Source organism: Callorhinus ursinus, unplaced genomic scaffold, assembly GCF_003265705.2.
Source record: "Callorhinus ursinus isolate GAN/ISIS: 27379988/994484 unplaced genomic scaffold, GSC_fseal_2.0 scaffold41, whole genome shotgun sequence".
Taxonomy (NCBI): Eukaryota; Metazoa; Chordata; class Mammalia; order Carnivora; family Otariidae; genus Callorhinus; species Callorhinus ursinus.
The window spans coordinates 4,114,419-4,142,107 of record NW_027397103.1 but is presented as its reverse complement, the minus strand read 5'-3'; the positions used below and the strand labels follow the sequence as shown (position 1 = coordinate 4,142,107).

The following is a 27,689-nucleotide window of genomic DNA, read 5'->3' as shown; positions in this document are numbered from 1 at the left end:
CCAGACCTGCTCCAGACTCTGCAGACCACTCACCCCAGACCAGATGGTTCTCTTCTTAGCTGGATGTCAGCCTTTTCGACAAGGCCCTGAAATTTCTGAATTTCTTGTGCTTCACTTTCCCCAGCCATCAAATGAGGGGGAAAATGAGAAACAGCCTCAAGTCTAATAACAAATGCATGATTAAATAATCCATGACACTGTGGTCTTAGACAGTCGTTAAAAAAAAAACACACACTTTTTGAAATATATTTAACATCAGAAAATGTTCAAAATAAAAGATTAAGTGAGAGAGAATGCAGAATTACGTATGTATTCTTATGTAGATCATATACTCTACATATATTGTCAAAGACATGAAAATGAAACTTTGTGGAGATTGAAACATTTGAAATAAATGACAGGGTAAACCTGGTTGATCACTAGGTTCCCTTTTCACTTAAAAATCAACCAGTCACAGAGGCCCTACCCAGTTTGGAACGTGGTATCTCAAACTTAAAATGTTAATGTTCTTTGACCCACTTTTAGGATTTTATCCTCAAGAGAAAACAACCAACCAAATAAGTACCTTGAAGGTATGTGCAAAAGGATAAGTATTGCAGAGATGTTTCTAGAGCATAACAGTGAGAACACCTTACATGTTCCCCAAAGGGGGGGGTTTGTGTTTATAAACAAGGGACAATCCATACAATAGAATCCTCTGCAACTATTAAATTGTTGCTCTTTTGGTACACCTGGGTGGCTCAGTCAGTTAAGGGTCCGACTCTTGGTTTAAGCTCAGGTCATGATCTCAGGGTCTTGGGATCGAGCCCCCCTATTGGGCTCTGCTCTCAACACTCAGTTCGGAGTCTGCTGGAGATTCTCTCCCTCTGCTCCTCCCCTTGCTCAAGCTTTCTCTCTCTTTAAAATAAATAAAATCTTTAAAAAAATGTTGCTGTATTTATTTATAGACATGATTGGAGAAAGCAAACAGAGGCAAATTACACGACAGTATGTATGTCATATTGAAATCATAGTTTCATACATGCATATTCATATTTATATGCATAGAAAGACGTCTGGAAGGGGGTGCCTGGGTGGCTCAGTTGGTTAGGTGTCTGACTCCTGATTTTGGCTTGGGTGGTGATCTCAGGGTTGTAGGATGGAGGCCTGCGTCATCGGGCTCTGCACTTGGCATTGAGCCTACTTGAGATCGTCTCCCTTGCTCTCCCTCTCTTAAAAGAAAAGAAAAGAAAAGCAAGAAGTCTGGAAGGAAATACAGCAAGATGTCTGTTGCCTTGGGCGGTAGGATTATTAATGGACTTCACTTAATTTTATGTTTGCTTGTTTATGAGTTTTATATAATGAACATGTAATAAAGTAATAGCTTCCTACTTGGACATGCCAAGCTGTATGTGAAGCACATCATATGAGTTTCATTTGATCCTCACAATGATCATTTCTGGGACGTTGGTAAACCCAGTTTAGAGAGGGAAAACTGAGGCTTAATGAGGATAAGTCATATGCTGTATGAGTTTCCTGTGGCTGCTATAACAAGTGACCACAGACTCAGTGGTTTACGACAACACAAATTTATTTATTTTCTTATTTTTTAAAGATTTTATTTATTTATTTGAGAGAGAGCATGGGCTGGGGGAGGGGCAGAGGGTGAGGGAGAAGCAGACTCCCTGCTGAGCAGGGAGCCCAACTCAGGGTTTGATCCCAGGACCCCCAGATCATGACCTGAGCCAAAGGCAGATGCTTAACTGACTGAGCCACCCAGGTGCCCCTGAAACACAGATTTATTATCTTACAGTTCTAGACAGTAGAAGTCTGAAGTCTCACTGAGCTAAAATCAAGCTGTCAGCACAGCTATGTTCATTTTGGAGGCTCTAGGGGAGAATCTTTTTCCTTGCTTTCTCAAGCTTCTAGAGTCACCTGCACTCCTTGACTCATGGCTCCTTCCTCCATCTTCAAAGCCAGCAATGGCTGGTAGTCTTTCTCACATGGCATCACTCTGGTTTTGACAATCCTGCCTTCCTCCTCCCATTTAAGGACCTTTTAAATTATCCTGGACCCACCCAGCTAATCCAGGATAATCTCCCAATTTTAAGGGCTTTTGATTAGCAACCTTAATTCCATCTGCAACCATAATTCCCCTATGCCATGCAATATTCACTGACCCTGGGGTTAGCGTGTGGACAGCTTTGAGAGGCCATTCTGCCTCTCACCCAGAAGGTTTCATAGGTACTGGGTGAGGGATTTGGAATATGAACTCATTCTGTTTCCCATACCCATGCCCTTGGATTATGCTATGTGACTGATTATTTGTATATTGAAGAAAATTTTAAACTTTTTATAGGTTAAAAAAATAGATTATTCTCTTTCCTGTCTCTTTAGCCTTATTCAGCCTTATTGCTATGCCATCCATCTGCCCCTACCTAAATGTCCTATTCCAGCAAAACCCGTCTGCCCACTGTTCCAACACCCCAAGCTTGCTTCCACTTCAGCTTGTCCTCATACTGTCTATTAAACTTGGGAGCATCACTCTTGGTCATCTGAGAAGCTGTGCAAGGAATTTATTAGGGGAAAGAGCTATGCAAATAAGTGAGAGGGAGTGAAGAAAGACTGGGAGAGCAGTCTGACCCTCAGGGCAGGTGACAGGGAAGGAAGCATCTACCCAAAGTGCAGTTTCAAAGGAAAGCAGGCAAGCCTGTTCTGACTACAGAAGGGCCCCAGTCTCCCTGATCTGCCTTAGTATCTCTGCAGAGCTCAGTCATTCCCGGGGGACGGGGGTGGGGAAGCCTGCCAGAGAACGGTCTTGGCCTAAAAGCAGAGCACAGCAGCTGGGACCCTGGCCAAATTCTCTCCCAGCACCCAGAGCTAAGAGGCACATTCTCATGGTTGCCAAGTGGGGTCTTTGTGGTGACACCTTTCCTAGAGGAAGCTTTCTGGATGCCAGGTCATGCCTGCCTCACCTCTATCCCCCCCTGCACTCCCAGCTAGAGTGTGCCTAAGGGCTTTGCATCTGGCCTTTGTAGCCTGCCTGGTTTTGTCACGTACACCTTCCCAAGCCTCAGTTTATTTATCTATGTAATGGGGTAACAGCAATGCCTCCCACTTTGGGTTGGTATGAGGATGAAATGAGACGTGAGGTTTCAAGGCATTCCTTGGGTCAGGGCCTGGCACATGGCAGTGGTGATGGCCAATAAATGGCAGCCATCCTCATTGGAGTACTCTTTGGCCTAGCATGTCCCTAATACAATTTTCCTGAAACTATCTACCAAGTGTTTTAATATATGCATATAAAGATGTTCATTTTCCTAAAACCAACAAAAAGCATAAATGTCCAACATCAATAGGATTGTTGAATAAATTGTGGTGTATCTAGAACAGAAGCCATTAAAATAATGATCTATTTTTTTTTTAATATCTTATTTATTTGACAGAACAAGAGAGTACATGCAGGGGGAGCGACAGAGGGAGAGGGAGAAGCAGGCTCCCCACTGAGCAGGGAGCTGGATGTGGGGCTCCATCCTAGGACCCTGGGATCATGACCTGAGCCGAAGGCAGACGCTTAACCAACTGAGCCACCCAGGCGCCCCAATAATGATCTATTTTTTTATTTATTGTTATTATAGTGATCTATTTTTGATATAGGTATTCTCTAATGGTAGAGTTTGTTTTTTAGAGAGGGAGAAAGATAAAGGCGGGGGGGAGGGGCAAAGGGAAAGATAAAGAATCTTAAGCAGGCTCCACACCCAGCACAGGCCTGACAGCACGCTTGATCTCACGATCCTGAGATCATAACCTCAGCTGAAACCAAGAGTCCAAGGCTTAACCAACGGAGTCATCCAGGCTCCCCTATAATGGTAGAGTTTAATGTAATTTTTAAAGTGAATAAACAGAACGAAATTGTTATCGATGTTTCTATCCAAGTAGTGGAATAGAGATGATTATTTACTTCTTTTAGTTTTTTTTTTCCTCTGAATTTTCTATAATGAACTTGTTTTACCACTAAGAAAGCAACAGGAATTTTTATTCCCTGGGCAGGGCGGTTATCAATGTCAATGACTGTCCTAAGGTCAAACAGGGCAAGGACTATTAAATAGTACCCATTATACTTGGTAAAAAGAAAGCATTTGGCGGCCACCGTGAGAGCAGTTTTAGCAGGGGCAGAGTCCCTTGTCAGCAAAGCAGGAATAATAATTATGGCTTAAAAATTTAATTAAAAAAAATCACTTCCCCGGAATCTTGTTTGCACTAAATGGCGACAGGGGGATCAAATATATGTGCAAATATATTTGTCCGTTGAGAAAAACGCTCAAAATTTCCACCGCATGTCCTCTCACGCAGCAGTTACCAAAACAGTGAGCATGCGCGAAAATACAGGGAGGGCAGGGCAATCAGCCTTGCTTTAAGAAATGGGAAAGGCAAGGCCTTACCATTTCTGCACTGAGAAAGTAAAGAACCATGCAAAATGGTAAAAAAAAAAAAAATTCAAAGCTAGCTTAATTGCATTTCTTGATACAATGATCTTGTAAACCGAGCCAAAGTTCCCCGGAACACGGCTGCAGCCGCACATAGCAAGCACCCTCGACGCAAAAGAAAGGGAAAACCTACTGCATTGACCTAGGAGCGCGAGACGCCCCACGCTACGGGCTTTGACCAATTAGAGGGCAGAGTGGGCCGAGCCTCGCCTGTGATTGGAGAATCGGGGCGAGGCGGGGCTGTGGCTCCGGCGCGTGCGCTTCCCCGGCCGCTGGTCCCGCGCCTGCTCCGACCAGTTTGCGGACTGCTGTGAGTCGGCGCTGCGGGACTGTTCTCAGGCTGCAGAGACTCTTCCCCCTCGTCTGCCCAGCTCGGCTCCGCAATGCCGGTGGACCTCGGCAAGTGGTCCGGGCCTTTGAGCCTGCAGGAAGTGGACGAGCGGCCGCAGCATGCGCTGCAGGTCAGATACACTGGGACAGAGGTCGACGAGCTGGGCAAAGTGCTGACGCCCACCCAGGTACCCGAGAGCGTTGGGGGTGCACCTGTTCGAGGCGTGGAGGCCGGCGGGCGGGACCCGGCGGAGATGGGGAGGGTGTTCCGGCCTCTGTGCGCCGGGTGCTCGGAGGGAAGGGGGTCGCGGTGCCCACGCCGCAGGCCTGCGGACACCTACGGGCACCGGGAACCCGGCACGTGCAGGAGAAGGTGATCTAGCTTCCAGGGACTTCAAGGCGTAGCTTCCAGGGGCTTCAAGGCGTAGACTGGGGCCTAGGCCCCGAAACAGCCTGGGCCGCTGGCACAGGGGCGGGGGCGGGGAGGGGGCGGTGCCTGAGAAGCAGTGGGCCGTGGCCACCCCTTCCGCCCCAGACCTCCCCTCGGGTCTCAGGATTTTGGGCCTCAGTTTGGGGAGCAAAAGCCCCACCCGAGGGCATGTGACGCATTATGTAACCGGTGACCAGCATCGCCCAGCGATTCTTCTTTTTGTCTCTAGCGGGCAAGAGCATGAAGCCACCCAAAGGTAAGCGCGTTCTGCAGCTGGAAGGCTCGAGTGCAACGGCCTTGTTCTACCGTTTGGCCTGCGAGCAGATCAGGGCCTGGAACTAGAGTGCACGACACTTGCCTGTGTTTGGTCGTAAAGCTCCGGGGCAGTGGTGTGAATGCATTGTTCTGACAGTTTATTGTTGTGGATGTTTAAATATAAAGCGCTCCTCTGGCAGCCTCCGGCTTCCCAGACTCACTGTCCAGTGTGGCCATTTTCTGTGCACCTTTTTAAGTACCCAGTTAATTCAGATTTCACTTTAGCAGGCCCCAGCTAAGCTGCTGGTCACCAAATCTGGAGACTCTGTCATTCCAGACCATATGAGGTTGTAGTTGAGAGCACTCCGTCAACTCCAGGGTTGAAATCCTGACCCTACCTCGTTCTGTTAATAACATGCTAGGACAGTTTGTTGGGACTAAAATAAATAATGTATATTAAACTTAAGCTCCTGGCTCTTAGTGGAGTCAATCCACTTTAGCTTTTATTAATAATCTACTGTGTTTTACCTTTGAGGAACCTGGAATCAAAGAGTGTTGGCTTCTTCAGCATTTCTGACTTTTTAACTCCAGGGTGCTTGCTTCCTACAGGTTAAGAACCGGCCCACCAGTATTGGGTGGGATGGCCTTGATCCAGGTAAACTCTACACCTTGGTCCTGACAGATCCGGATGCTCCCAGCAGGAAGGACCCCAAATACAGGCAAGTTGAGGAAAGATTAGGAACACTCGGTCATACAGAAAGGACCTGGTGCTTCTGGCACTCTGTAAGCCTCTTGCTGGACATGCTGTGCCAGGAGAAGGAGACCCAGTTTGGGATGTTCACATGCATGCGTAAGCCAGAGTGTGCATTTCCTACCCCTTCAGTCCCTAGAGCAGGAGTCTAGAAACTATAGCCGAGAGCCACATCTGCCCGACACCTCTTTTTGTATAACCCCATGAGCTAAGAATGATTTTTACATTTTTAAATGACTGGAATTGAAATAATCATACTTTGTAACATGGGAAAATTACATGACATTCAAATTTCCATGTTCATAAATGAAGTTTTGTTGGGACACAGCTGTGAGAACTTACTTAGGTCTTGTCTATGGCTACTTTCACACTGTAGCCGCAGAGTTGAATAGTGACAGAGACCGTGTGAACGGCAAAGCCCAAAACGTTTACTGCCTGGCCCTTTACCAAAAAGTTTGCAGGTACTGCTGAGAGAATCTCAGGGCGGGAGGGAGGTACCGGGCCCTCTCTTCTGCAGACCGGTGAGGTTTGTGCTGGCCAAGAAAGCAGGACTGTCTGCCTCCTTCATCGCTGCAGCCTGGTCCAGAGCATGTGCTTCATGCACATTTGCTGGCTGTGCAGTGAGTGTGTACCTACTTCCTGTGGTGCTGACGGTTCTGTGTTCCTCGTCTTAGGGAATGGCACCATTTTCTGGTGGTCAACATGAAGGGCAACGACATTGGCAGTGGCACAGTCCTCTCCGATTATGTTGGCTCTGGGCCTCCCAAGGGCACAGGTCAGTAAAGGCTGCTTTGTCGGGGACAGTGGGTGCACACAAGGATTGGCCCAGAGGGCTGCAAATTTTAGTCTGGGTTCTCCAAGATCCCTTAGCCTAGTGGAGTTTTGTGGCAGCACAGTTCACCTCCAAGGCAGTTGCCTGCCAGAGACCTTGAGACCTGCAGTAGCGTCAGGTGGCTAGAACCTTGGGTTCTGGTCAGGAGGACCCTCCGTTAGCTAGCTTTGCCTCTCATCCACTAGGCCTTTATCTGCAGGGTAGTTGGTGAGAGGGTTCTAAGGAAGCAGTGTTGCAGAAGGCTTGGAACAACTTCCAGGGTTGGGGGTGGGGGTTGAACACAGTTAACCCATCTCAGTTCTACATTCAGCCTTTGCCCTGTGGGATCTTTGAATTTCCAGTTCCCATGAAAGAGTTCAGAAATGATCATGGTATCCTAATTAATTATAAAAAATTGCCTTCTTTATCTCTTTCTGTGGAAAATCTAGGGTGGTATCATCTTGAAAAGATTTGGAAGGCTTTAAGAAGTATACTAAAGATGCACATGTTGTATTTGGAAGGCTTTAAGAAGTATACGAAAGATACACATGTGTATCACATGCTCTGCATACAAAGAGGGAGAGCATACTGTATTGAAACTCTCCAAGTGGGACGAAGCTAATAGTGGGAGATGTGCTGTTAACGCTTGTGTATTACGGGATGCTTTCATTTGCTGGAACAAAGAAGTAGGGGTGGGTGGACACATTGTTGGGCCCTGTTAGTCTGAGGGGGTATGGGAAGGTCCCTGACAAGAACAGTTGGCCATAGACTCATGCTTTATCTGTAGACCCCAAAGCTTCAGGTGGCCTCAGGCCCTCTCGTGAGTTTATAAGAGGAAGGTAAAGGTACGTCTTTCCCAGGGATCTGTTAAGTCTCTAGGGCAGTTATACAATTAGGCAGTTTAATTATGGGAAGTACACACATGAGAATAAAGCAATTCTCTCAAGTAGGAGCTATGTTCTCATTAACAGAAAAAGCCTCAGTGACTGACTTTTTTTCCCCTTTTGCTTTTTTTAAAAAATACTCTTAGTATAATTTGCATATAATAAAATGCCTAAATTCGTAGTTGTTTTCATCCATGGATATTGACTTGACAGATGAAGGTGACCACGTAAGCACCTTTGAAAATAAGATGTTTTGCAATATCTTTGCTACTTAGTTGGTTAGAGTGAGTTTTACCAGGCACTAGTAGGGTAGGTTCTGGGGCGAAAATGGTCAGCGAGACAAATAACACTGCTTTATGGCGTTCTCTTTCTAGTGAGGAGACCAAACTGAAAAGGCAGACTTTTAGAGAAGTGTTACTGTTGCAGAAGTGAAAGGGGTGTTCAGATGCAGACGGTGGAAAATGACTAGCAGTCAGGTCCCAGGGGAGATAGGCTGGAAGCCCGGAGCAGGATGAGCGAGGGGTAGAGGTGATAGGACGGGTGGGCAAGGGCCTTAGCGGCCGTAACGCTGGGTGTGGACTTCACGCCAGTTGCGGTGGGAAGCCATTGGGAGATTGTCAGCAGGCGAGTGATCTGACTCCTTCCACCTCTGGGGGTCTTCAGCGCCCCTCTTGTAAATGGGATGGCTGGGTCCCTCCAAGTTGGTACTATCCTGTGAATATGGGGGGGGCGTCTCCAGCCCTTTGCCTAGTTGTGTGTACATCTGTCCCGCTTCTCCCTCCAGGCCTTCACCGCTATGTCTGGCTGGTTTACGAGCAGAATGGGCCACTGAAGTGTGACGAGCCCATCCTCAGCAGCCGATCTGGAGACCACCGTGGCAAATTCAAAGTGGCATCTTTCCGCAAAAAGTATGAGCTTGGGCCCCCGGTGGCCGGTACATGTTACCAGGCGGAATGGGATGACTATGTGCCCAAACTCTATGAGCAGCTGTCTGGGAAGTAGGAGAATGCTAGGAGACTGAAACCGTCCCCGAAGTCTCGGCCAGTGTTATCAAGTTCAGTGATGCATGTAGATTTCTCCTCTTCCCTGTTCCCATTCTGCCAGGTGAGGCCTGAGCAATCAGATAGTGGTTTAGAGTGACTTTTCCTTCTGCAATTCTAGAGGGTCACACCCCCGTTTATGTTTTGATCAAATTTGAACTCCATTTTGGGGGATATTTTGGTACTGTGCTGGGGTCATCAAATTGTTGATACAAGAATAGCAACCCAGAATTTAAAGAAATAAAAATTCAGGTAAAAAGACCAGGTCTATAGTAATAGAGCAGAGTGTCAAAGAATCTTTAAGGGAGGTTTAAAAAAAACAAAAAAAAAAAGTTCATTGCCTCTGCCTTTGTGAGCCTGAGTCCGGAATTGTGCATGAGGGCACTTCTGGGTCATGTTTTCACAACCATGTCTCTCACCGAGACAGCCAGAGGTTGGCGTGTCCCCTAACCCCCAACATGGTACCTCTTGGACTGTTTACTAGGGGTCAGTGTCCTGCTCTGGCTCCTTTGAAGAGCAGTACTGGAAAAGATAATAGAGTGGCTTTGCAATTAAGACACGGCCATCTAGATGAGCTGCAGGGCTGGGTGAGGGGTTGTCAGAAATCCCTAAGTCTGTGCCAGTTGAACTGGTCACTCTTTGTCTGTAGAAAAGCCGATCTGGAGTTGCGGAATGTTGTGTTAATTCTGCTGTTTGCTTATAGTTGAATTAAAATAAAAACATTGTGTGGCTGAACCAGGTCTCCAGATATTTTGCCGTTTTGGGGGTATGGGGCTTCATAAATGTGGGAAGTCAAGAGACCACCTTGAAGGGTGAGTAGCCCCTTTGCCTGACCAGCAGTGAAGATTGGGACTTGATTCAGGGACCATTCAGAGGATCCACGCTTGGACACATGCCATCAAACTACAGCAGGAGTGACCATTCCAACTTGAGGGTTTGAAAAAAAAATCACGGGGCGCCTGGGTGGCTCAGTTGGTTGGGCGGCTGCCTTCGGCTCGGGTCATGATCCTGGAGTCCTGGGATCGAGTCCCTTGTCGGGCTCCCTGCTCGGCGGGGAGTCTGCTTCTCCCTCTGACTCTATTCCGTCTCGTGCTCTCTGTCTCTCATCTCTCTCTCTCAAATAAATAAAATCTTAAAAAAAAAAAATCACAAAGTTTTAGGCCAACTCCTTTTGGCCCAAAAAGTACCTTTGCTTTTCACAAGTGGTCCTTTTCACCTGAGAGAGAAACCAGTGGGAATCCTTCCCCCTTGGTGGTGGTAACAGTGACTTAGAACTCAGCTATGCCTTTCACTGTTCTGACTTGTGATCCATATAGAATCTGTACCCAAAAGGCAGAAGGGTGGGTGGGGGAGATTAGAGTTGATCCTTAAACAGTGTGGGGATTAGGGGCACCGACCGCCCTGTGCAGTTGAATATCTGTGTATAACTTTTAATTCCCCCAAAACTTAACTGCAGATAGCCTACTGTTGACTGGAAGCCTTACCGATAACAAATAACACATTTTGTGTGTTATATGTATCATACGCTATATTCTCACAATGAAGTAAGCTAGAGAAAAGAAAATGTCATTAAGGAAATTAGAAGGAAGAGAAAATACATTTATAGTCCTGTACTGAGAAAAGTCCACATGTAAGTGGATCCAGGCAGTGGAAAGCCCTGTTGCTCAAGGGTCAACTGTACTTTGACACCCTTTGATGTACCAAAAAGAAAGGAAGTATTTGAAGGTTCCCATCACTGACCTGGTTTGTGCCAGAGAAGGATCATGGTTGGGCCTGGCAGGTGCTAATTAAGCAAGGCTGGCTCTTTTCCTCCACCTTTCACTGCAGTTCCTTCTCTGGAGACACTGTTGGAAATGTTGGTATGTGCAGTCTATGGGTGAATGGTAGAGAGTAATTATTTTCTAACTTAAGGGTTTTTAAAATTCAGTTTTTAAATAATTTGCAAAACAAAAGTTATAAAGAAAACAACTACCCCACCAACTTTATTTTGCTTTTAACAGATTTTTTTTAAGTAGGCTCCATGCCCAACGTGGGGCTTGAACTCACAACCCTGAGATCAAGAGTCGCATGTTCTACCTATTGAGCCAGCCAGGCGCCCCCTACCCTGTTGACTTTATTGTTTTTTGTTTTTTTCTTAAAGCTTTTATTTATTTGTCAGGGAGGGAGAGCACAAGCAGGGGGAGAAGCAGGCTCGCCGCTGAGCAAGGAGCCTGATGCGGGGCTCGATCCCAGGACCCTGGGATCGTGACCTGAGCTGAAGGCAGACGCTTAACCAACTGAGCCACCCAGGCGTCCCCTACCCTGTTGACTTTAAATGCGAGAAGCAACACATGCCCGTGGTCAGGCAAGGCACACAGCACAGGAAGAAGTGCCTTCCACCTTCACCTTCCTGGTTCTTCAGCAGCAGTTTGAAAGAAGACACAAATATGAATATCCACATCAGCATACAGCTGACATATATCTACATATTTTCTCCTTAAAAATTACAGTCTTTTTTGATGCAGTTTTCCCCCAAGTAATGTGCCCTTCTGCAATGTATCTTTAGTTAACAGGGCCCCTACAATTCGTGTCATTTTGAACAAATATTTTGTTCTGTAATTTTCTGGATGTTCCGTATTAACCAGTCTAGTCCTCTACTGTGATTAGATTACTTCTGGTTGTTTGCTATTATAAACGGTACTTCCGCAAACGTTTTTCTATATGTGTACATGCTTTTGCAAGTAATTTACTGGGGTAAATTTCTAGCATTGAAATAATCAGGTCAAAGGGTATATACTTTTTCAATCCTGATACAAACCAGCATCCCAAAAGATCACATGGTTATATTCAAGTCCATGGTATATGAAAGTATCTTTCTCCCCATACCCTTAAGCAGTTTTCTCAAACTTCAAATATTTTGACAATTTGATATTTATGTGTATTTAAAATCATTGACTTCCCCCCGCTAAACTGTTTTCTTTGAGACTTAACTGCTGACCACAGTACTCTGTCAGTCAGAGACTGAAAAATCCATGAGGAATTATGGTGGTATGTTAGTTTTCTTCTCTAAAATAGGCATAGACTCAAAAATGATTCAGAAAAAAAGGTCAACAACCCAACCAAAAAAGGTGAAGTGTATATGCAAGAAGTTTACATGAAAAGAATACATAGGAAAAGATGTGTTAGGAGGCATAGAAGTAAGGGGATAGCCTGTCTCACCTATTAAACTTGGAAGGTGAGGGGAACTTGCCCCAGGACACCTAGTTGGGAAGTGGGTGATCCAGATTCTGAAGCTTACACATGGCAGCCCATGGCCTATATCTTCTGGGTCAGGGAGCAAAGGACTTCTGCTCTTAAATTGGTGCTAAGTCAAACAGCCTCAGCATCCACTTAAAACCTGTCAGCTGTTTAAGTTGCTCTGGGATGTAGACCAGATCCTTAAATGGCCTAGGAGGCTCTATATGATATGACCCCCGTCTGCCTCTAGCTTCCTGTGGTTGTCTTCTCATTAAGCTCCAAACTTGCCAGCTACCTCTCAGTTTCTTGACAAGCCAGACTAGTCCTTTACAAATATTGCCTGGAATCTGCCTCTTCCACTTTCTTTGACCCTTTATCCCTTAACTGACCTTCAGGGAATTCTGACTAGGCTGGATTCTCCTGTACCACTCCATTGTAACATTACCATTGTAATTTTAAAATCTGTAAACTTGGGTCATTTTTTTTTTTAATGTTTATTTCCTCCATCAGACTGGATCCTTCTTGAAGGCAAGGACAACCAGTGTCCTGCTCAATATCTCCAGCATTGCACATAAGGAATCTAATGACCATCAGTTGAATGAATCATTGTAAAGAGGTTCTTAAGTTTAGGGAGTATGGACTTCTTTATATCCATATACCATATCATAAAAGTTCCTTCTCCCCTTCCCCAAATGTATACTTCTACAAAAATTCACATACACCTGAGTTTTTACAGAGCTCTCTAAAGCCCATTCATGAGCTCCCTAATTCTGATGACCATGAACATCAGAAAGCTAATCTTAGTCTGGTGTCCCCTCCACTCAGGAATCTGTATCTTACAGATTATTATTTTTATTTATTTATTTTAAAGATTTTTATTTATTTGACAGAGAGAGAGAGCGAGAGCAGGAACACAAACGGGGAGTAGGAGAGGGAGAAGCAGGCTTCCCACCGAGTAGGGAGCCCGATGCATGGCTCGATCCCAGGACCCTGGGATCATGACCTAAGCCGAAGGCAGATGCTTAATGACTGAGCCACCCAGGCACCCCAGATTATTATTTTTAAAAGATTTTATTTTAGAGAGTGGGGCTGTTTGAGGGGGGAGGGTGGAGGGAGAGGAAAAGAATCTCAAGCAGACTCTATGCTGAGCTCAGAGCTCCATGCGGGGCTCAGTCTTATGACCCTGAAATCATGACCTGAGCTAAAATCAAGAGTTGGGACTGAGCCATCCAGGCACCCCTGTAATTGATTTTTTTAAACATTTAAAATTTATCTTCTTGATATTCCTTTACTCATTATGAATGTCTTTTTATCTTTTATAATGCTCTTAGTCTTGAAGTCAATTTTAGTTGATAGACCTCTTATGCCTATTTGCATGGCACTTTTCCCCCATTCATTTACTTTAAACTTAACCAAATTTATATTTAGTTTGTCTCTTATAGGCAGCAAATAGTCCTTTTTTAAAATTCACTCTGTCCGTAAATATTTAATGTAATTATCCCTATGGTGGGATTTAGGTCTACCATTTTATGTTTTCTGTTTGCTCTTTATATGTTTTCCCTTTCCTACCTTTTTTTTTTTTTTAAGATTTTATTTATTTGAGAGAGAGAGAGCACATGAGAGGAGGGAGGGTCAGAGGGAGAAGCAGACTCCCTGCTGAGCAGGGAGCCCGATGCGGGACTTGATCCAGGGACTCCAGGATCATGACCTGAGCCGAAGGCAGTCGTTTAACCAACTGAGCCACCCAGGCACCCTCCCTTTCCTACCTTCTTTTGGATTATTTGAATATCCAATTTATCTGTTGGATTTTTGGCTATTACATCTCTTTGGGTTTTCTTTTTGTTTTTGGTAGTTACTCTAGGAGTTACAATATACATAACTAATTTCTCATGGTCTGCTTAGAAGAACTGTAAATTCGTCATGTAAAATGTAGAAGCATGGTAACCGTATGGGTCCTTTAACCCCCAACCTTTGTTATAGTTGTCATATGGGTTGCATTTAGATACATCAAAACCCTCCCCAAAGTGTTAGAATTTTTGTTTTCAGTGAAAAATATATTTCAATATATTTTAAAGAATATAGGAGAGGAAAAAATTTTTATACTTGTCTAGATATTTACCATTTGTTGCTCTTCCTTCATTCCCAGAGATTCAAGTTTCCTTCTGGTATCACTTCCCTTCAATATGAGGAACTTCCTTTGGCATTTCTTATAGAATAGTTCTCTGACAATAACTTCTCTTTAATTTTTCTTCATCTGAGGATGATTTTATTTCACCTCATTCCTCTATGTGGATTTTCCACAATCCACCTGCTTTTGTTTTTTCAGTGTCTTTAGTCGCTTTTGCATTTGGTGTAGTTTTTAGTTGTCATCAGTGGGAAAGACTTAACATGCTGCTATGCCAAACTAGAATAAAAATGTATTTTTTATGTCATTTCTATGGCAAAATACATTACTAAATTAAAATCAGAGAATCAGAGATGGATATGGAGTTCTTCCATGGGCACATTTCCAGATGCCCCAGAATATGCTTTTTCAACAGATACAGAATAATTACAGATGGTGGTAAATTCAAGAGATAAATTTTTTTACTCAATTAGAGATCACTGGTAAGTGTTATATTTCCTATGACTGTAATTGTTTCAGTTCCTTCAAACTCCTGGTAGTACCCACCACTTACATTGCCATGGCTTGTCTACTGTTGATTAACTTAGTCCCCTGATTTACTTGTTTCAGTGGAGATTTAAACCATGAGCTCCAGCAGAGTGGTGACCCCATCCATCCTATTTACTGCTACACCCCCCTGGCACACAATAGATGCTCAATAAATATTTCTTGAATGAATAGAGCAGAAGTATGCTGATCTTGGCACTTTGGATACCTCCTTACTCTTCCCTTTTTCCTTATAGCACTTATGGCCATGTAAGATCATTTATTGTTTATAATTATTGTGTCTAATGTAAGCTCCAGTAGGGCAAGGATCTTTACCTCTTTAAGATACATGGATGCATCTTAAGCATCTGGCATTGCACCAGACTTATAAAGTACTCACTAAGTGAACAGTTACAAATCAAACATAAGCAGCCCTACCAATACATATGACAAACCTGCAATAATTCTTTCCTTTTTTAACTCAGGGGAGATTAGTATGTGCCAGAAGAATACAGGATGCAGGCTCTTGGCTGCTTAGTACCTCTTTTGTAGCTGTTCTTTTGCTGCCATTCTTGTTCCTGTCTATTCTACTTCCTCATGCAGGTACTAAGAGTTGGAAGACTCAGTCTGTAACAGGTGTTAGGAGCAGGGACTCACATTCCTCCTTTCCAGTCACTCTACCTTGGGGCACATCACTGACAAACTTGTGGAGGGGGAAATTTTTTCTAAAGATCAGCACCTATAACCTCACAGAAATAAAGCCTTTTCACAAGCTAGCTAGATGTTTTCCAGTACAGAGAGAAATGAAACAAACTATAGGAAGTTTTTCTGCCTTACTGATGATTTAATGTTCTTCTGAGTGGCCGTGTGACCTATGCTTAGGAGTGTGGGTTCTGAAATCAGACAGGTCTTGATTCAGATTCCACTGCCACCACTTACCCTGGTCTGAGCTTATTTCCTCATCTGTAAAATGCTTCATGTAGTGTTCCATCAAATAGTAAGCATAAGCATGCAATACGGGTGATCTGTTTTTCGTGGAAAATTGTGAGTCCTCTTTCCAGCCCATTCCAGTGTTTTTTTTTTTTTTTTAAGATTTTATTTATTTATCTGACAGAGAGACAGCGAGAGAGGGAACACAAGCAGGGGAGTGGGAGAGGAAGAAGCAGGCTTCCCGCTGAGCAGGGAGCCTGATGTGAGGCTCGATCCCAGGAACCCTGGGATCATGACCTGAGCCGAAGGCAGACGCTTAACGACTGAGCCACCCAGGCGCCCCTCCAGTGTTATTTTCTGATGTACCTGATATAGAAACTTCAGTGAACTAAGCTGCTTAGGAAACTTGATAATTAAGGGCGCCTGGGTGGCTCAGTCAGTTAAGCGTCTGCCTTCGGCTCAGGTCATGATCCTGGAGTCCTGGGATCGAACCCTGCATTGGGCTCCCTGCTCAGCGGAAAGCCTGCTTCTCCCTCTGCCTCTCACCCCACTCGGGCTTGCATGCTCTTAAAAATATAAATAAAATCTTAAAAGAAAAAAAGGAAACTCGATAATTATTCTGTTGATTATTATTTTATAATCTTTTGAGTATATCTTTCTGCTTTAGTCTATCACAGTGAACATGACTGGTCCTATTTGTCTATGATGACTGAACATTCTGTAAGATATAGGCATGATTTTCAGGTCATCATGCTAAAGATAAAATTTTTTTTTAATTTTAAAGATTTTATTTATTTATTTGAGAGAGAATGAGAGACAGAGAGCATGAGAGGGAGGAGGGTGAGAGGGAGAAGCAGACTCCCCGCTGAGCAGGGAGCCCAATGCGGGACTCGATCCCGGGACTCCGGGATCATGACCTGAGCCGAAGGCAGTTGCTTAACCAACTGAGCCACCCAGGCGCCCTAAAGATAAATTTTCAATGTCCAGGACTTAGAACCCTAAAACTAGGAGATCTTACTGAAATTGTCTTGACCCCAAAAACCTATCTTAGAAGTTACATATTTTACTACCTCATTGTTATGCACATAAAATTATTCTAATAAAAGCAGAATATGGGGGGATCTACCATTACAGTGGGACCATTTCAAATACTTGGCCATAATCTCTCTGTAATAGCTTGCTTTTCTGTAAGGGTGTGTAACTTCTTGGCAGTGCATGTGCCTATGACTGGCACATTGGGGTGTGTGTATGCGTGTGTGTGTGTGCGCGCACACGCACATGTGCCGTTTTCTAAAGGGCAAACAGGTGCAGTTGACCACTTCAAACAGTGGGACATTATCTTTAGCCCTGTAGAAGAACTTGGAAGACTCAGCTTTACCTGAAAATCTCGGATGGCTCTTCTTGGAATATCCAGGGCTGGCAGGACGGTTTCTGGAGGGCAGGTCTCCCTCTGAATTATGATATGGTGAACCTAGAAGGGAAACTTCTTGCTACAATAACACAGCAAGGCAATGTGATGAACACTTTTATTTACAAATATAATTAAAAGCTCTGACAGTTATCATGCTCTTCCTTGGAACCTGAAAAATGTTTTGTTTTGTTTTTTTAAAGTGCATGCAAAAGAAGTAAAGCCTTTTTTTTTTCATCATTTTTTATTGTAAGAAAATACACAGTTTGAAAGTGTGAATAATGCAATATTTATGACCAAGATATGGGACTCAGGGAGGGGAAGGGAAATAAAGCAAAAGATCAAGATGATCTGATTGAGAGACAGTGCTGAACTCCAAATACTGAATTGGAAAAGGAGGGAGGTGGGGAGGAATAGGAGGAAGTAAAAAAATTTGATCAGAGAAACAGTTAAAATACAATATGAAAATAAGTAATACCTCTCCTTAAATTCCTTCTATACACAAAATACACGATTTGCCAAAGCCCAATTTGTGCTACTGGGATTCTGTGAGCTCCTTAAGTGTATTCACATCCTCTGCAACAGCAGAAAATGATTATGATACAATCAGAATATGCTGAAGACAAGTTAAACTCTTGCCAGCAGGTTCTTAAAAATCACAAGATCTCTTCACCCCACCCACCCCCCATCCCCAAAAAAGTAATAATATGTCACCACTGATATGTACATCACAATTAGTTTCTGTAAAATGTATCAAATTTTCAATCTTTAATAAAACTTTGTTTTTTTTTATTCCTGATGAATAAATACCAAAAAAATAAAATAAAATAAAATAATGCAGCAGCTAGTTAAGGTGTAAGGCTGCGGATATTGTGTCTCTCTCCCCCTTGGCATTTATTATTATTATTTTTTTTGCTTTACTTTCACAGATTGGTGGTAATGAGTGATTGCTTAAAGCAATATACATCCACTTTTGTTGTTGTTGTTGTTGGTTTATTGTTTTGTTAAAACTGTCTCCAAGGTTTTCACTGAAACATTTTGAATCACATCAATACTGTGACGTGTACTATGAGTAAAGAGACGGCCAGGTTTTGGCCAGCACTGGAAGTTGACACGGGGGGAGGAAGGGCCCCTGATGGAGTAAGAGTAAACAGGCACTGGTCCGACACGATGTCAGTAAGAGTAAGAGAGAGAGTGAGAGCAACGCCCGTTAAAATGGGGGATGTGGTTTCGCGGGGTCTGAATTTTTTTCTTTTTTCTTTTTTTTTTGTAAATGGCAAAAAAATTTAATCTCATCTATAGTCCTCCTTAGGAAAATCTAATGTAACCAAATTCCCAAATCCCATTCTGAGGCTCTCCATGTCAAAAGTTTCAATCTCTCGCTCTTGCCTTTCCAATAGGTACTTTATTCTCTCGCTGCGTTCCTTCTGAAGGGCAGCCAGCTCTTCTTCAATCTGAAATAAGCATAATGAACAGTTCTTACTGGAAAAGGTCTCCCTGCAGGCACCCACAAACACACATGGTCATGTACGTGCACACATGTGACACACACACACACAGGAACTCAGAGTGAACTAGACTGGGAAAGTCTGGAAGAACCCTGGGATAAATGTCTTGTATGTCATCCGTTATATTTAAAATTTGCTCACAAGAATAAAAATGTTTGGGCCCACCTAAGGCTGGCACTACCATTCTAGCAAACCAAGCAGCTGGGCTGATCTAGGTCAGTGTCCTGTCTCAGCAGGAGATGGCTCAGGAGAAGCTAAAAGACACTCAAGCACAATTAGATTGTGCTGCTTTCCCATAGAGAGGCAAATGCCCCCTGGGTCATTAGCAATTTAGTTCTAGAACAGGAGCTGTGAAAATAGTCTCTTACATTGGTCTCAGGGAAGTACCAGAAGAAAGTACAAATAACTGGTTAAGCAAATAAGTGCTTAACAGCTTGAGATGCTTTATGAAATTTTTTCTACTTCATATTCTTCAGCAATATTTAAAGCAATGAATATTTCAATTCTGATAACATTTATTACGCATGGCAATATCAGCCTCTCCTCATTTTAGTTTTTTTAAAGAGCCCTGCTGGTGATTTCTTTTGGTATAGAAATAGCTGAAAATATAAACCAAATCTGCATCTGGCTTCCTCATACCATTTAGCAGCCATGCTATCAGCTCATAGCACCTTTCACAAATGTCTTATCAGCTGCCCCATCACCCATGCCATTCTTCTGGCTGTGAAGGTGTAGGATTTCCTAGCAGAGTAATAGAAAGAGCTTAGACTGTGGGGTCAGATTTATGCGAGTAACTTAACCATTTGGAGCCTTAGTATCCTGCCTCTGGAATGGAGATTATGCCTACGTCTCAGGGGCACTAGGAGGATAAAAGCAGAAAATACGTGAACAGTGCCTAGTTTAGGTACACGGGCAGGACTCCATAAATGGCGGTTCTCTAGGCCATGGTCCATCCTCCACCCAACTGTATGGGACCCAGAGTAACACTCTCATACCTTCTGCTCAAGATGTGCTCTGCGCAGAGACACCCTCTGCTCTAGCTTCTGGAGCTCACGTTCATGTTGTGCCTCTGTTTGCATCTTGATTTTGCTCTGGTAGGCATTGAGCAGCTCCATTTCCTGCTGGAGCTGTAGCCTCAAGGCCTGGCATTCTGCTTCTTGAGCCTCATCTAGCCGTAACTGTGGGCAAAAAAGACACACACTGTAATTCATTCCTAGCTTACAGCACCTGGTGACTACTGGAAGAGGTTTCCTTGTTTGGACTGAAACAGGTCCCCTCAGAAAAACAGATGCCCTGGGTACATTCAGAGTTAGGAATCAAAAATTGTATGTTCTGCCCCATGGGCTACAAAGTTCTACAAACACATTCTTAAAACATTCTTTCTTAAGAAAACGAAAACATTCTTTTCTTAAGAAAAACTGGTTTTCTTAAAACCACACTAGCAGGAGTCAGGAAGGCCACATGCTCCGGTGATTAAGCCTGTGGGTTTTGGAGGCAGACTCCTGAGCTTGAAATCTAGCTCCACAATTCACTCAGGTATGTCACCTTGAGAAGTTACCCCTCCAAGTCTCATTTTTTTTTTTTCCTCTCAAGAAAATAACAGTAATAGTTCCTACTAAGATTGGTAGGAGGATTAAATGAAAGAATTCATATGAAATCCTAGGCATAGTTCTAGATGCATACCAAGTGTTCAGTAAATAGTAGCTGTATCAGTATTTTGGGTTTGATTAACCATTTCCATATTTATATATCTTTAACCCTCAAACCACCACACATTTAGATAGCCTGAGCTCTAAAAAAAAAAAAAAAGAGAGTCCAATCTCCATTACACTTAGGGACTATCCCACAGTACAGTTATGCTCCTAGCCAAGTAATGTTGGTCCCTATAGTTGGCTATACAAGTTATCCTGCTGGCCAGCCAATCTAAAACTCAAGTGGTTCAAAATTTCTTTCCCACAGAAGATAGCCTGGATGATCTTAAGGGGCATATTCTGGTTTGAAGCAGTAAAGTCCAGATTATAAAGCAGGCTGGTAGACTTTCCCTTTCTCCCAATGGCACCTGAACTTTGTATTACATACCACACTACTGATTCTGTATGAGGAATGCACCAAGCCAGCCACCTTTCAATGAGCATAATTGAAGGTTTGGGGCCATTAGTGGGACTATGTTTTGTGGTTGATGATCCTCCTGTCCCAGACTTGGTTTTGTCTAAATTTATCAGGCTCTCACTTCACCTGGGAACTAGGAGATTAGAATCCTTGAATTAGACAGTTCTGTCAATGCTGAGATTATCCACATATTTCCATAGACACTTATTCTCCATTTTATGCTTTCCCTAATCTGTACAATTTGTGACAATTAACAATATATCTCAATATCCTGATTAAGAAACATCTGGAAATATTATTAGAATAGTTTTAGAAAGTTATCTGCACAGTGTATTCTTTAGTACTTTTGGAGAAATGGATCATATGAACATGAAATAGATAACGTGATCATATTTCCAAAGCATTTCCTAGTAATTAATCCTACCCAGCTTTCACTAAAATCCACTTAAGAGGATACCTCTTTTCTCATTTCCCAATGAGAAATGAAGAGAGAAGAGATACAAGATAAAAGTCACTCCACAGCAGGAACAGCCTTACAGATAAATGCCAAAGGGTTTACTGGCTTCCAATAAGATTTATCAATTCCCTTTTGACATGGGAGTTTCCTTACCAATAAAGGGAATGAAAGTCTGTTCTTTTCTACTTGTCTTTGTTAGTTATTATGAGCCCTGATCAAATGGATGAGAGGCTCATCCTATAGGCAGCTTAGTCCATTGAAACATGTCTTTCTTCTCTTATTTCTGGCATTCTATTATTAATGTCCATAACTATGTGATTTTGTACTATAGCTCTGACTCTGTAAAAGTGCCAGTCTATCCTATCCAGACAGGATATTCCAGTATCTGGTATTCATCACCCCAAAGTTGCACATATCAAATCCTTTAAAATGTTTTATAGAAGTGTAGGTAAATATCACGTCTGTTTCCTAAAGTGGATTAACATGAAAGGATGTGATGGCAGCCACACAATGTAGTATGGCTAGGCTTATGGGCTCCCCCCGAAATGGGGTCAAATCCCAGCTTCATCACTACTTAGCTAATTACCACTATGTGAGCCCCTAAGCCAGGAATTGGCACATTATGGCCCAAGGGCCAAGTTTGGCTTGCTGCCTATTTTTGTCAATAAGGTTTTATTGGAACACAGACATGCTCATTCATTTACGTACCACCTAGAGCTGCTTTTGTTTGACAATAGCAGAGTTGAGTAGTTGTGACAGCGACTCTGTGGTCCACAAAGCCTACGGTATTTACTACCTGCCCCTCTACAGAAACAGTTTGCCAAATCTTGCTCTAAGCAAGTGGCTTTACTTCAATAAACCTCAATTTCCTTGCAGGTAAATTAGGGTTAAAACAGTAACTACTTCAAAGGTCAAAGGGGTTGCACAAGAATGAAATAACACTTAAAACATAACCAAAACAGTGGCTGGCACATGGAAAGGGTCATTTATAGTGGCATTTATCATACGTACTTTTATCTCCTCCCTGCCCCAGGAGAAAGGGTATTTCTCTCCTTTTATTCAAGGGCAATCCTGAACCTATATTCCTGATCCCATTCTGTCCCTCTTATAGAACAGGCGTTTATTGAGCATTTGCTGTGTACCAGGAACTGTTGCAGATGCTGATGACACAAAGGTGAACAAGACAAAAATCCTATCAGACTTTGTGTCCCTACCAACCCTCTCCCCTCTCCTTACCCTTAACCTCTCCCTGCACTCCTTTTTCATCCTACCCCTTACTTACGTGGCAAGGGGTCTTTTATCCAACTCCCAGCAGCGTTTAATACTGTGGATTGCCCTTTCCTTCTTGAAATCTTTCTCTAGTCTTCTGAGATACCATACCCTCTTGGTTTTTCCCTCCCTCCTCTCTTTTCCAGCTACTCCCTCCCTTCTTCCTGAGACGATCCTCTATATATGGATGATTCCCACCTCTTCACCCCTATTTCAGACTTCTCTGCTGAGGCCCAGGCCAGCTTACCCAGTCTCCTAAAGACATTTTCACCTGGATGGTGCCCAGGTCCCTTAAGCTCAGCATGACTATTAGCTTATCATCATTCCCTGCTCTCTTCCTCAGGCTGCTCCACTTCCTTCTTTACTGTATAGGTAAGGGGCACCATCATCTACCGTTTTGTTCACACTAGAGTCAACCTTAACCCCTCATGCTCGACGTTTACTCTGTAACTAAATGCTTTCACTTCCACCTCCTGCCGATCTCTCAAATTTCATGACTTTCTCCTTCATCCCATCTGCCCCCTTCTGGTCTAGCCACCACTTGCTCCTGCCCAGGTAAAAGCAGCAACTTTATATATGATCTCCTGAGATCCATCTGACCATCTCCCAGGCCACTCTCCACCTGTCACTGGAGTGGTCATTCACAAAATGCAAATCTGATATCGGTGCCCCCCCCCTGCACTTAATGCTGTTCAATGGCCTCCCATTGCTTTTAGGATTCAAGAGCAAAATCCTTAAGAAAGCTTACAAGCCCCTCCATGACCTGGTCCCTGTTTAATCCTCTGGTCTTATTCTCATTTAGTCTCTGTCTCGTTCTCTACATTCCAAACATAATGGACTCTGAGTTCGTCAGAAGTGCCACTATTTCCTGTCTTTACCAATGCAGTTCCTTTGCCTAGAATGTGCTCCCTACACCTCAGCTTAAATACTCATTGTTTCTGAGAGGCCTTTCCCGACTCTCCACACCAGCTGACTCTCCTGGATACACTCTGTTGGCACGCTGTACTTGCTCGGCCATTACATGGAGCAGACTTTTTCAATGCCTTTCCTTACTTTTCCATAAATTCCATGAAGACATGATCGATGACTGTCTTATTCACCACAGTATCCCAGGGTGCCTGGGGCATAGTAGGGCACTCAATAAATACTGGATGGATGGATGGATGAATGAATGATTGAATGAATACACGGATTCCTACCCTCAACCTCATGTTTAAGAACATGTTTAAGCCTTTCTCAAAAAACAGAAGTCCTCCTTCAACTGTCTCTTCCTCTAGCTACAGTTCTTTCTCCTTTCCTTCGCTGATGAGCAGCTGGGAAAAGGAAGCTCGTGTACACTTTCTACCTCACTTTAGTAGTATGTACTACAATGTCTTCCACTCTGACCAGTCCACTGATTGTCTGTGACAGTCATTGGACAAACCCAGTGCGAGGTCCAATTGGTCTCTCTGCCACATTTGAAATGATCAGCTAGAAGCTTCTGTTCTGGCATCTGTGACACGCTCTCTCCAATTCCCCTTCCGCATTAATTATTCATCTCCTTTGGTCTGCTTCTCCTCCACCCTCAAATGGAGGTGTCCACAGCTCTGTCCTTAGTCCCCTTCCTAATAAAATCTCCTGTCCCTAGACGGTCTCAGGCATTCCCAACAGCTACAACTTCCCCCATCTAACATGGATGTCTAGCTATTTGTCTTGTGTCCTAACACTCTCTTGAACTATAGACTTCCATCTCTGTACCTCTCTAACCTCTCTACCTGGATACCCACATAGCTCAGGTATCAGGTCTAAAACTTAGTCAATTATCTGCCAGGCATCCAAACTCATCCCTCCTTCAATTTTTTTTTATCTTGATAAAATGATGACCCATTCCACTGTTATCAAACCTACCTCCCAGATTGGTCACTGAGCTCTATCTCTTCTAAGTCCTAAATATTTCTCAAATCCTTCTCCCTCCTCACCATCCCCAGGAGCATGTTCTCAGTTTAGAGTTCCATTATTTTTTTTTCCTGGGCTATAATAGTTTCCTAACAGGTCTCTACCTACAGTTGCCACATCACTGCTAGCATCTTTCTAGACCACAAATCCAATCTTGTCACTTTCCTTTTTAAAATAGGCTTCAGCAGCTCCCTATTGTTTACAGAATGATGTGCAAACTCCTGACTTTTGAGGGTCTGATCCCAACTATCCACCTGCTTCCCTTTATACTCCTGTCATATCAATCACTCATTCCTCAAATGCACGGTCCTCTTTCAGACCTTGCGTCTTTGCCTTTACTCTGTCCTCAGCTGGGAAAAATAACTTTTTCGTCTTCTGCCTGTTTGACAAACTATTACTCCTTAGGACTCATCTCCTTGTGAAAGCTTCACTGAATCCCAGGTAAGCTCCCATCCCTGGGTTACCAAGACCTTTATGACCTCTCCATTTTGGGCTCCCAAAAATCCTCCTTGAACTTTGGACTCACACCAAAGTTTTCTTAGGCCCCAAATGCACACTTTACATATTTTGGACCTTTGCCCATGGAGGCTGTTTACTTCAGTACATTCCTTCAAGCTTCTTGGCTCTTGCTGGGAAGCTTTCCCTAGACCAGATTAGATGTTCTCACTTACCCTCCCATAGCGCCCCCCCCACCTCCCACTTCAAAGCATTTATTATGCTTTTTTTATTGCCTAGTTCTCTGACTTCCTTGCTTGACTAACAAAAAGTGTGAAGATGGGGATCGACCATTGTCTCTCTAGCTTATTACTCTATCTCTGAGCCCAGCAGAGTGCTGAACACAGATGCTTAGTAAAAGTTTATTGAATGAATGTGTCTGTGTGTCTTATTCATTTGTGTCTGACATCAGTTGCGCCATCTTTGATGAACGAAAACATGATATTATATGCTGTATCTATCATATCTTGCCCTCAAAGCCCCTATGTGCCACGGGTCTGATTGAGCATGTTACTCCTTGAGTTCCATCTTATAAGACATACTCCAGCAAGTATCCACATTGGCTTGGCTTTATTCAGCGTCGTCACTTCCTCAGTTCTTTGGGCAGAAAAACACCAATATCCTAAATTTGTGCAAGAATCATCTTGGGAACAAAAGGCTTGATCTTGAATTTTCTTGATTCCCAAAGCTCTTGAAGCTGTGGCACCAAACCTAACCACTTACCGCTTGAGAGGCCATCATTTCATTTATACTCTGTTCATACTGCTCTGCCAAAATGGCAAGTTTTCTTGTCTGCTCATCTTTCAGTGTCTTTAAGATTGTTTTGTGCTCATTCTTTGGAGTAACTTCCAACTGGTGATTCTTGAGTGCTTTATACTGTTTGGTCTGTACTTTGCAAGTGTCCTGAAACTGTTTTTTAATTTGCATTTCCATGGCCTGTGTAGAAAAAGTGACAAAAGGTAAATAAAGACACATTAGTAAATACAGAAAGCCTTCCATTCTAATAGTACAATACAGGTACTGGGACCAGTTGTTTTTTGGTGCAGTGACCCACATTACTAGTCAGTAATAATGAAAATAATACAGACAAGAGTTAACTACCAATACTTTTGGCCTTATATTATATTAAATGAAAAGAGGTAATTTTGACTTTACCAATGGATTTTAAAAAATGAAATATTACAAGAGGATCACAACTCTAAGCAGATTGTAGAATATTATGAAGCTTAGTTTGTTAAAGGTTATTCATTATTTTAATGGCTTCCTAGTAAAAATCTTCAGTGTCTTCTACTTCTTGTAGTTTTTTCCCCCCATTTTTTTGGTCATTTTCCTCCCCCACCCGTGTTTCCAAGTGAGAAAGGGGATGGCAACGTATAAGGTGGCTCTCACAGCTCTGCGTTTCCTTGACAAATCAACAAAGGATAATATCTGGATAATACCTCACATCATAACCCATTTCCATTGGATTTCAGCATAAGTGGAAAGGGAAAAGTGATTTTAGATTTATTCCCCCATGAAGAGGTTATACTTTCATGTAGCAATATCAAATATGCATTCTGGCAAGGAGGAGGTAGGCTGTATTATTTAAGTCCAAAAGGCACTCATCAGGTTGCCTCAGAGTCACACGTGCATTTCACAAATGCTTGGAGTTGTGATGACAGAGGTCACTAATTAGACAGGTTAGGATATGGCTAGACAGGAACATGGCCAGTGTATTTGAGGTTGGCCTCCTATCAGTGTCAACAAGGACAACGCCCCCCCCTTGACATACAGCAATGGCTTAGTCCATAGAGCTTGTGAATTAGCAGTCAGCTAAAATTATCTAGAGACAGTGAGGGCCAAAGGAATTCCCAGTCTCTAGTGCAGGAATAATAAATGTCTGGCACATGTAGATTCACTCCCGATTCCCATGCCCATGACAGATGTCACTAATAAATCATACTCTTTCCTACTAAGCTTGGATGTCTTATAGTCTTTCTCAATATAGCAACACTCAAAGTAGTTACTACCAATAATCTGGTACAACAGATGAAATTTATCTGCCATATACCTGCTAGGTAACTTTCTCATTTCCTGGGATTAGAACTATGGGCTGCTGTTTGTCCATAAATTACAATTTTAAAAGAGGGCAAGTCATGAAGGGGTCAGAGAAACTGCATGATGGATACAAAAATGGAGGTCATCCCGTACAATGGTTTTTCCAAAGTAACATCTGTTCAGGAGTTTGTTATATATAGACTTGTGCTTCACTTCTGGAGATTCTGATTCAATAGGTGCGAGGCCTAGGAACTTGTAATTTTGAAGAGCTGCCCAGGTGAATCTGACAATCATCCAAATGCAGGAACTACCGATCTGGTCTAACTGTATCCTGGAGCACCAACTGGGGAACACTTCAATTTCCTCTTACCTTTAAGTTTTTTGGCTGTTGCCGAAGTTCCATGACATGCTTTCTGTGCAGTTCCCTTTCTCGCCTCTTATTGTACTCCAGCTGGTTTTCCAGTTCAGTCTGGTGCTGTAGACGGATCAGATCCATGCGTAGCTTCTGTAATGTGTGCAGCTGCCTGTACTCTAGCTCTCGGGTGGACTCATCGTGCCGGATTAGCATGGCATGCTCCATCTCCTTCTGGGTCCTCTTTTTATTTAGTTCCTGCATTCAGGAACAAAAGACAAATGGAGGGAGATGACTGGAGGTGAACTGGAAGGAATGCACAACTAAGTGAAAGATGGCAAGGAATGGCACTACTA

At 43.3% G+C, this 27,689-nt stretch overlaps 2 protein-coding genes across 7 annotated transcripts in view; one reads left to right on the top strand and one right to left on the bottom strand.

Moving 5' to 3' along the window:
• Window positions 1–4,728: 4,728 nt before the first annotated feature.
• Window positions 4,729–9,702, top strand: PEBP1 (phosphatidylethanolamine binding protein 1). Its single transcript, XM_025889410.2, has 4 exons — window positions 4,729–4,984; window positions 6,091–6,200; window positions 6,907–7,007; window positions 8,712–9,702. The coding sequence occupies exons 1-4, from the start codon at window positions 4,850–4,852 to the stop codon at window positions 8,927–8,929; spliced, it is 564 nt and encodes a 187-aa protein (XP_025745195.1). The 5' UTR covers window positions 4,729–4,849; the 3' UTR covers window positions 8,930–9,702.
• A 7,570-nt stretch (window positions 9,703–17,272) lies between these two features.
• Window positions 17,273–27,689, bottom strand: part of TAOK3 (TAO kinase 3) — a 190,408-nt gene continuing 179,991 nt past the window's right edge. For all 6 annotated transcript variants that reach the window (XM_073881040.1, XM_025889400.2, XM_025889403.2 and 3 more), the window contains 4 exons: window positions 27,352–27,591; window positions 25,668–25,880; window positions 19,675–19,857; window positions 17,273–18,625 (listed from right to left, as the gene is read on the bottom strand). In XM_073881040.1, the coding sequence (XP_073737141.1) occupies window positions 18,464–18,625; window positions 19,675–19,857; window positions 25,668–25,880; window positions 27,352–27,591 (798 nt within the window). In that variant the 3' untranslated portion in view covers window positions 17,273–18,463. The remainder of the gene's footprint in view (window positions 18,626–19,674; window positions 19,858–25,667; window positions 25,881–27,351; window positions 27,592–27,689) is intronic.